Source organism: Mastomys coucha, unplaced genomic scaffold (genome assembly GCF_008632895.1).
Source record: "Mastomys coucha isolate ucsf_1 unplaced genomic scaffold, UCSF_Mcou_1 pScaffold21, whole genome shotgun sequence".
NCBI lineage: Eukaryota > Metazoa > Chordata > Mammalia > Rodentia > Muridae > Mastomys > Mastomys coucha.
The window spans coordinates 9,879,279-9,889,598 of record NW_022196904.1 but is presented as its reverse complement, the minus strand read 5'-3'; the positions used below and the strand labels follow the sequence as shown (position 1 = coordinate 9,889,598).

Here is a 10,320-nt window from a genome sequence, read left to right as displayed (position 1 = left end):
GATGGGGATTGCATTGAATCTGTAGATTGCTTTCAGCAAGATGGCCATTTTTACTATATTAATCATGCGAATGCATGAGCATGGGAGATCTTTCCATCTTTTGAGATCTTCAAATTCTTTCTTCAGAGACTTGAAGTTCTTGACATATAGGTCTTTCATGTGCTTGGTTAGAGTCACACCAAGGACTTTTATATTATTTATGACTATTGAGAAGGGTGTTGTTTCTCTAATTAATTTCTCAGACCGTTTATCCTTTGAGTAGAGGAGGTGACTAATTTGTTTGAGTTAATTTTATATCCAGCCAATTTGCTAAAATTATTTATCAGGTTTAGGAGTTCTCTGGTGGAATTTTTGGGGTCACTTAAGTATACGATCATATCATCAGCAAATAGTGATAATTTGACTTCTTCCTTTCCAATTGGTAACCCTTTGATCTCCTTTTGTTGTCTAATTGCTTTGGCTAGGATTTCAAGCACTATATTGAATATATAGGGAGAGAGTTGGCAGCCATGTTAGTCCCTGATTTTAGTGGGATTGCTTCAAGTTCCTCTGCCATTTAGTTCGATATTGGCTACTGGTTTGCTACATATTGCTTTTACTATGTTTAGTTATGGGTCTTGAATTCTTGATTTTTCCAAGACTTTTACCATATAGGGATGTTGAATTTTGTCATATGCTTTCTCAGCATCTAATGAGATGATCATTTGTTTTTTAATATAGTGGATATATTGATGGATTTCTGTATATTGAACCGTTCCTGCATCCCAGGGATGAAGTCTACTAGATCATCATGGATGATCGTTCGATGTGTTCTTGGATTTAGTATGCAAGAATTTTATTGAGTACTTTTGCATCTATATTCACAAGGGAAATTGGTCTGAAGTTCTCTTTTGCTGTTGGGTCTTTGTGTGGTTTTGGTATCAGTGTAACTGTGGTTTCATAGGACGAATTGTTCTTTCTGTTTCCATTTTGTGGAATAGTTTTAAGAGTATTATTATTAGGTCTTTTTGAAGGTCTGATAGAATTCTGCAAAAACCATCTGGTCCTGGGCTTTTTTGGTTGGGAGACTATTAATGACTGTTTCTATTTCCTTAGGGGATATGGAACTGTTTAGATCATTTGTCTAATCTTGATTTAACTTTGGTACCTGCTATCTGTCTAGAAAATTGTCTATTTCATCCTGATTTTCCAGTTTTGTTGAGTATAGTCTTTTGCAGTAGGATCTGATTATTTTTTGAATGGCTTTGTTTTCTGTTGTTATGTCTCCCCTTTCATTTCTGATTTTGTTAATTTGAATACTATCTCTGTGCTCTCTGGTTAGTCTGCATAAGGATTTGTCTAACTTGCTGATTTTCTCAAAGAAACAGCTCCTGGTTTGGTTGATTCTTTTTCTTTCCATTTGGTTGATTTCAATCTTGAGTTTGATGATTTCCTGTCATCTACTCCTTTATGATATATTTGCTTCTTCTTGTTCTAGAGCTTTTCTGTTTTCTTTTCCTTTTTTAAAAAAGATTTATTTTATTTATTTTATGTGTATGAATACACTATAGCTGTACAGATGGCCATCATCTGTGTGGCTGCTGGGAATTGACCTCTGCCAGCCCTGTTTGCTCCAGTGTAATTCACTGTAGCTGTCTTCAGACACTCCAGAAAAGGGCATCAGATCTCATTACAGGTGGTTATGAGCCACCATGTGGTTGCTGGGATCTGAACTCAGGACCTTCAGAAGAGCAGTCAGTGCTCTTACCTGCTGAGCCATCTTGCCAGTCCTGTTCTAGAGCTTTTCAAGGGTGCTGTTAAGCTGCTACTGTATGCTCTCTCCAGTTTCTTTTTGGAAGTACTCAGAGCCGAGTTTGCCTCTTAGCACTGCTTTCATTGTGTCCCATAAGTTTGGGTATATTGTACCTTCATTTACATTGTATTCTAAAAAGTCTTTAATCTCTTTCTTTCTTTCTTTCTTTCTTTCTTTCTTTCTTTCTTTCTTTCTTTCTTCCTTCCTTCCTTCCTTCCTTTCTTTCTTTCTTTCTTTTTTTGGTTTTTCAAGACAGGGTTTCTCTGTGTAACCCTGGCTGTCATGGAATTCACTCTGTAGACCAGGTTGGCCTCCAACTCAGAAATCTTCCTGTCTCTGCCTCCCAAGTTCTGGGATTAAAGGCATGCACCACCATCGCCTGGCTAATTTCTATCTAGACCATGTTGTTATTGAAGACCAGCCTTAGTCCATGGTAATCTGATAAAATGCATGGGATTATTTCAATCTTCTTGTAACTGTTGAGGCCTGTTTTGTGACCAATTATATGGTCAATTTTGGAGAAGGTACCGTGACATGCTGAGAAGAAGTTATATTCTTTTGATTTAGAATGAAATGTTCTATAGATATCTGTTAAATCCATTTGGTTCATAACTTCTGTTAGTTTCACTGTGTCTCTGTTTAGTTGAATGATCCATTATTGAGACATTGTTGGGGTATTGAAGTCTCCCAGTATTTTTTGTGTTTCGTGCAATGTGTGTTTTGAGCTTTAGTAAAGTTCTTTTATGAATGTGGGTACCCTTGCATTTGGAATGTAGATGTTCAGAATTGAGAGTTCATCTTGGTAGATTTTTCCCCTTATCTTTTTTGATTACTTTTGGTTGAAAGTCAGTTTTATTTGAGATTACAATACCTATTCCAGCTTGTTTCTTGGGAGTATTTGCTTGGAATTTTTTTTCCAGCATTTTACTCTGAGGTAGAGTCTGTTTTTGTCACCAAGGTACACTTCCTCTATGCAGCATAATGCTGGTTCTTGTTTAAGTATCCAGTCTGTTAATCTATGTCTTTTTGTTGGGGAATTGAGTCTGTTGATGTTAGGAGATATAAAGGAATAGTGATTGTTGCTTCCTGTTATTTTTGTTCTTAGAGCTCGAATTATACTTGTGTGGCTATCTTATTCTGGGTTTGTTAAAAGATTACTTTCTTGCTTTTTCTAGGGTATAGTTTCTGTCCTTGTGTGGACATTTTCCATTTATTATCCTTTGTATGGTTGGATTTGTGGGAAGATATTGTATAAATTTAACTTTGTCATGGAGTATCTTGGTTTCTCCATCTGGGATAATTGAGAGTTTTGCTGGGTATAGTAGCCTGGGCTGGCATTTGTGTTCTCTGAGGGTCTGTATGACATTTGGCCAGAATATTCTGTCTTTCATAGTCTCTGTTAATAAGTCTGGTGCAATTCTGATAGGTTTGCCTTTAAATGTTACTTGACCTTTTTCCCTTACTGGTTTTAATATTCTTACTTTATTTTGTGCTTTTTGTGCTTTGATTATTATGTGACATCAGGAATTCCTTTTCTAGTCCAGTCTATTTGGGGTTCTAGAGGTTTCTTGTAATCTCATGGGTATGGTTTTCTTTAGGTTAGGGAAGTTTTCTTCTATAATTTTGTTGAAGATATTTACTGGCTCTTCGCTTTCTTCCAAACCTTAGGTTTGGTATTTTCATTGTGTTTTGGATTTCCTGGATGTTTTAGGTTAGGAGCTTTTTGCATTTTCTGTGACTGTTGTGTCAATTTTTTCTATGGTGTCTTCTTCACCTGAGATTCTCTCTTCTATCTCTTGTATTCTGTGATTGATGACTCCTGATCTCACTCCAAGGTTTTCTATCTCCAGTTGTCTACCTTTGTCATTTCTTTATTGTTTCCATTTCTATTTTTAGATCCTGGATTGTTTTGTTCAATTCCTTCACCTGTTTGGTTGTATTTTCCTGTAATTCTTTAAGGGATTTTTGTGTTTCCTCTTTAAAGGCTTCTCTACCTGTTTACCTCTGTTCTCTATTTCTTTAAGGAAGTTATTTATATCCTCAAAGTCTTCTATAATAATCATGAGATGCAATTTTAAATCCAAGTCTTGCTTTTCTGGTGTGTTGGGGTATCCACAACTTGCTATGATAGGAGAACTGGTTTCTGATGGTGCCAAATAGCCTTGGTTTCTGTTGTTTAAGTTCTTGTGCTTACCTCTTGCCATCTGGTTATCTCTGGTTGTAGTTGGTCTTGCTGTATCTAACTGGAGCCTTTCCCTACTGTGAGCCTGTAATGCTGCAATCTTAGGTGTGTCAGCACTCCTGTGATATCAGCTTACTCCAGGTGGAATTTGGGTACTAAGAGCTGTGCCACAGGGTGTAGAGGAAGATTGGAAGCTCCTGTCCCCAGTTGCTCCACAGGTCCTGTGCCCTGTGGTCTCCTGGCAAGTCCCACTTTTGTCAGTTATTAGAGCAAAAATTTTGATCTTACTTGTGAACTTAGGAGTGACAGCACTCCTAGGAGACCAGCTCTCTCTGGGCAGGATTTGATTACCAAGCACTGTGCCATAGGGTTATCTTTGGGGTTCAGATGGAGACCTGAAGCCTTGTATTCTTGAATGTGTTGTGAGAATAGATTACTAAATTTACTCTTAAACAAAACATTTCATAGAAATAATCTTACATTGGTAAAAAAATTCTAAATTTTGTTACAAAATTGAATTATCCTTCCTTACATTGGTGCAAAATTTATATATTGGTACAAGTTCAAAGCTTGCATTGGTATAAATCTTTGTATATTGATACAAAATTTAAAATTAATTTTGTTACTCTTAGATAAGCATTGTGCCTATACAACTCATTCTTTAAGTGACTCAAATATTGGTTCCTCACATTAGAATATCTTGTCTTTACTAGGGACTGGTGCCAAAGCAAAGATTTATGGTGTACAATGAGTATTCAGAACAGCACATGGGAAAATTCTAATAGACCTTGTAAGGATAAAATAGACTGTTGAGGAATCCATAGATATTTTCCAAAGAATAAAGGTTTGTATTTCAGGTAACAAAAATAATTAGATAAGTGGAGTAATAAGTCTAAAGTTAATATACAGCAACCCCCCCCACATAAACCCAAATCCACAGAGCATGGGTGTCATAACAATGTTGTGAAGCTCAAGGTCAAAGTTAATGAATCTTGTGTCATTGTCCTTCTCTGTAACAGTGACCCTGAGATCTCTGCCTCTGTAACATGAATACAAAAGAACCTTCCAGTGTAAATAGAATCTAGATGTTGCAATAACAAAATATACAATTCTTTGTTATTAATCAGAATCAGCATGATTGATTTGGTCTGAATATCACAGAAAACACATTTTTAAGAAGATGTGCTTAATATATATATATATTATAGTATATATATATATATATATATATATATATATATATATATATATATTATATAGTCTCACCCTGGCCTTTGTGTTCTGCCTATTGGCTGTTCAGCTCTTAGTTGTGAGCAAAATAAATAGATAAAATGAAATGAAATGCCTCAGAACATTGCGGGCCAGCCCTGTACAGTAGAATGAAAGGCAAAGTGTCCCACATGGAAAGTCTAAGAATTTAATCATCACTAAGCTGACAGAAAAGTATGTGGTATGTGCAACCCAAACACTGAAGGTCAAGTACACACATTATTTCATATGTTATAGGAGCAATTGTTGTTGTAAACATAAAGACATTGATACTTAGGTTAAAGAAAAAGTATTGACTGATGAATAGAAATTTATTGGGGCTGGAGGAATGGCTCAACAGTTAAAAACCATTAGCTGCTCTTCAAAAGATCCAGGGTCTGATTCTGAGGCATGTATATAATACTCAAACATCGCAGGCAAAACATTCACACACATAGAATAAATAATTTTTAAATTTCTCAACATGCAAATTTTACTTTCACATAGGTCAACATATTCTTCTGCTTGACATAACAGAATTCAGGGAGTTTGGGTTGATTTGATCCTTTATTATTCTCAACACTTCATTCTATCCTCTAAGATGGTCAAGAATCCCAGGAATGCAGTTGCTAAAGTGTCATCTCTGGACCTAACATTGAAAGGAGTTGTACATTTCTTCAGTTGGTGTGGTGCATACCTTTGATCCCAGCACTTAGGAGGTAAAGGTTGGTGGATCTCTGTGAGTTCAAGGCTAGCCTGGTCTACAAAGCAAATTCCAGACATGGTTAAATAGAGAATCTCTGACTTGAAAAACCAAGAGAAGAAGCAAAGAGAAAGAAGAGGACTAGGATAAAAAGGAGGAGAAGGAGGAGGAGGGAGAAGAGGAAGAGGAGAAAAGGAAAGAAAAAGGAAAGAGTTGGATATTTCATCAGTTCTCTCTGCTCCTGAGCTGTCAATCAGTATATTTTCCTATAAGCATCATTTTTAAAATTATTTTAAAATACAGTCAATTTATTTGGTATTCTAGAACTAACTAACCTGACCCACATTAACATAATGCTTTCAGGTGACACCATCTTCCAGATATTTCTCATATTCCAGTTTTGTCTTGGTGTGATAGGCAACTCATCACTGATAATGTTATATATATACACTTTCTTCTTCAGGCCTCATTTTAAGAAGTTAATAGATTCAGTTTTCATGCACCTGACAATAGTTAATATGTCAACTATAATGTTCACAGTGATAAAAGATATCATGTTTTCATTTAGAGTACCCAACTTTCTGGATGATGTTGGTTGTAAGGCAGTTTTGTTTTCATTCAGAGTCAGCCGGGGTCTGTCCATCTGCACCACCTCTGTTCTAAGCACATTCCAAGTCATCACCATCACTCCCAGTAATTCTAAGTTGGCCTCCTGGCTTAAGTCTAGACTCTCTATGTGGATTTTTTCTTCCTTACTTTGCTCCTGGCTTATTAATCTACTTATCTACGGGTATATGCTTGACTTGGTAATAGCCAAAACCAATACTTCTCACATTAGCCATGGATATTCACATGGTTACTGTCAAAACAAGAGAGATGGGGGCCATAACTCAGGATGGTTCTTTAGCCTTATCATCACTCATGATCTCTTCTATGTGGCCGTCATGATGTGGGCCAGCCTCTACATGGTCATTTTCTTATACAGACACCGCAAGACAGCCCAGCATCTCCACAGCCCCAGCCTTTTCTCCCAGCCATCTCCTGAGCGCAAAGCCACTCACAGCATCCTGTCTCTGGTGAGCTGCTTTGTGTTAACTTATTGGTTGAACAACTCTATCACCCTTTATGGTTTTTATAGAAAAGAAAAAATTCCAGGATTGGAGGCACTTGATACGATTTTAACAACAAGCTACCCAACCATCTGCCCTTTTTTCCTCATGAAGAATAATAAAGTTATTTTACAATTCACTTCTTCATTTTCTGTACTGAGAATGACCTGTTTTCAAAGCTCACTCCATGACTGAACTGAAACCGATACTTTCTTGGCATTAAAACAGTGTCTTAACAATTTTCACGGAGTAAAGAATTTGAATGTGGACCTTGAATACCTGAGATGTTGTTAGTTATAATTCAGACACATTCTGCACACTATTAAAAATTCAGGTAGTTAACATTTTTCTTCAATACAGCTTCATGTACATAGTTTTAATAATTTTAATATTTATTACCCACTCAAACTATGATACTTTGTCTAAAATGAACATATGTTAAATATTTTGAACAATATTTTCTTTCTTGATTTTTCTCTATTAAAAGACTTCAAGTCAAAATTTTGAAATACCATTTGGAGCTTGAGTTATGTGTTTTATGATGTTTTCTGTTCTAAGAAACATCTTTTAAACATTGAATAAATGGATTTCCTATTCATAACTACTAAGTACTACAAATACTACTGGGCATGGAACTCTTATGTATAACAACTGGCAGTTATCCAGTGGATATCCTTGTACCATAACTGATTTTGAGTCACCAATAATTATTTTTACATTTTAATCTGTTTTTAGTTATTTCTTCTATATTTGAAATTATGACATAATTAGATTGTTTTCCTCTTCCTTTTCCTCCCTCCAGACCATGCTGTATATATTTCTTGTTGTCTTTCAAATTCATGGCTTCTTTTTTCATTATTTGTTGTTATATATGGAGGGGCAGGAATTTCTAAATGTGTACTCTTTATAATGTGCCTTATATGTATGCATGTATTCAGGGATGGCCATTTGGTATTGAATAGCCAATTGTAATTGAATAATTGGTATGTTCTTCCCAGGGGAAGGCCATTTCTCTTACTCTCAACATTACTTAGTTACCTGTAGTTCTTTGTGTAGGATTGAGGCCTCCTTAAGGGTCCATGCTAGATAAAGAATACTTGTCTTTGCAATAGATGGAGACCATTACAAAAAAACCATGACCAACCAAAATGCAGAATAGTGAATTCTAGTCCCAACAGATGTACCAACAACACAAATCCTGCACCTAAACTCAATGAAAGGGGCCAGAAAGATTTTAAGAGTCAGAGGATCAGAGAATTTGCTGTGCAATTCATCTGGTAATGTTAGAAGCTACACGCATAGATTATCCCCAACATACCTGTTTTGGTTGACTTAGTTTGGTTTATTTTGGATTGGAATTTTTAAGATAAGGTTTCTCTGTGTGGCCCTGGGTGTCCTGAATCTCACTTTGTAGACCAGGCTTGCCTTGGACTTACAGAGATCTATCTGTCTCTTCCTCCCACATGCTGAGATAAAAGAATGTGCCACCAATAGAATTATATCATATTCCTACCTCCTTTTCCTTCCTCTAGACCCTCTCAACAACCCAGCCTCAAACCCTCCCTCTCATATCCCCCACATACACTCTCAAGTTGACAGCACCTTTTTCTCTCATTATGATTGTTACATACACATATATGTGTGTCTGTATATATGTATATGCACCAAAATATAAAAATACAATCTGCTGAATCTGTTTTTGTTGTTTGCGTGTATAATGGCCACTCTGCATTGGACAACTAATAAGAGAGTTCAGCCCCAGAAGATGCTAATTCTCCTTCTTCCAGCAGTCCTTAGTTGTATATAAGTTTTTGTCAAGGGACTGTACCCCATGAGAATCCCCCCACCATGTTACTTTGTCCATTGATATTGTCATCATGTCCATCTTGATTATATACCGATTTCTAGATGAGTCTCTTTCACAGCAGACTTACTGGTATTCTGGCCTTTACTATCATTTACCTCCTCTTCTGCAATGTTCCCTAAACCATAGATGCAGGAGCTGTGATGTAGTTGTAGATATTGAAGTGGAGATCTCCACAATCTGTTGATTTCTACACTATGATCAGTTGTGGCTTTCTGTGATGGTCTCTATTTGATCTGAGGATTTGGAGCTAGGAACCAAAGATGAATGCCCTGACCTTCAGGGCATTAAACAGAAACCCAGGACAGGGGAGAGAGAGAGAGACCAAAAGAGACAAGAGACATGAAGAATGAGGGCAAGACAGTTGTCTGATCAAGCTCCAAAAAACTTTACTTCAGGGATGGCAATATAAGCACAAGCAGGAGAAAGCTTTAAGGGAGAGGGGAATGGCCTGGAGCAAGGCAGGCCAGGTGGCAATCTTCAGTTCCTGGAACCAATGGTCACAGTGTCCTCCACACCCACAAATATTCTTACTGTTAGACTACACATGTTCTCTCAGGGCTGTATGTGTGAGTGAATAATTTTCCACAAGGTCATGGTTAGGACCATAGCTCCTGGCATTTCCTCCCTTTTTATTATTTTTAATTGAGGCCTTAAGGAATTGAGATAATCATATAGTTGCCTCATCCTTGGATGAGGGGACATTAACCAATGGGGGACATTGACCCAATTCCTCCCTTGGGTCAGATTACTATCCTGTCCCACAGTCATGGCTCTTGGTATCTTTTGGGGAGGGGAGGCAGAGCCTTAGAAAATCTTTAGAAAATCTGTTAAAGAACAGATACCAACCTCATTGCAAACCAGGTTTGTCTCACTGGGAATCCAGAGGTGGTCTGCGTGGGACCTTTGCCTGTGGTGCTTAGCCTTGCAGCCCATGCTGGTGCCTATACTGGATTCATTTTTTTCCAGAACCAGTATGCACAGGTCTGAATCCTATGCAGCTCCTAAAGGAGAATTATCAACCTCAGGTTTTGCAAGCCCTCTATCTGTGAAATCAAGTATGATAATGAATTTGCAAGGATCTTGATGTCATGGAGTCAATCTGCTGTTTTATAAAATCTGTAATTTTGTTAAAAATGAAAGGTCCCAAAGTTACTAACAATAAAATAGTTATTAAAGGTCCAAGGAGGGGCATCAAGAGGGTAAACATGGAGGACTTCCACCAATTATTGGCACTGCCTGAAAATTGTTTTTTCTGGAGCTCCAATTTAAGTTTGTGTAACTGTTGGACCTGAGTCTCTACTAGGCCTGACTCATCAGGGATGTAGGCCCAATACAGCTTCTCTATCACCACTGTCAGGGCACTCAGCAAGCTCACAGGTCAGCATGTCACATCAATCACTCTGGCAGCTAGCAAGCTCT

The 10,320-nt window shown here is 37.3% G+C and overlaps 1 protein-coding gene across 1 annotated transcript; it reads left to right on the top strand.

Annotated features, from left to right (window-relative positions):
- Window positions 1–6,278: 6,278 nt before the first annotated feature.
- On the top strand, window positions 6,279–7,229 carry LOC116100367 (vomeronasal type-1 receptor 2-like). The gene has a single exon (XM_031384174.1). It carries the CDS (start codon window positions 6,279–6,281, stop codon window positions 7,227–7,229), a length of 951 nt encoding a protein of 316 aa, XP_031240034.1.
- Window positions 7,230–10,320: the final 3,091 nt, after the last annotated feature.

Bases quoted from the DNA above. Each gene is read 5' to 3' on its own strand.
- LOC116100367 (XM_031384174.1), top strand. From the start codon at position 6,279: ATGCTTTCAGGTGACACCATCTTCCAGATATTTCTCATATTCCAGTTT.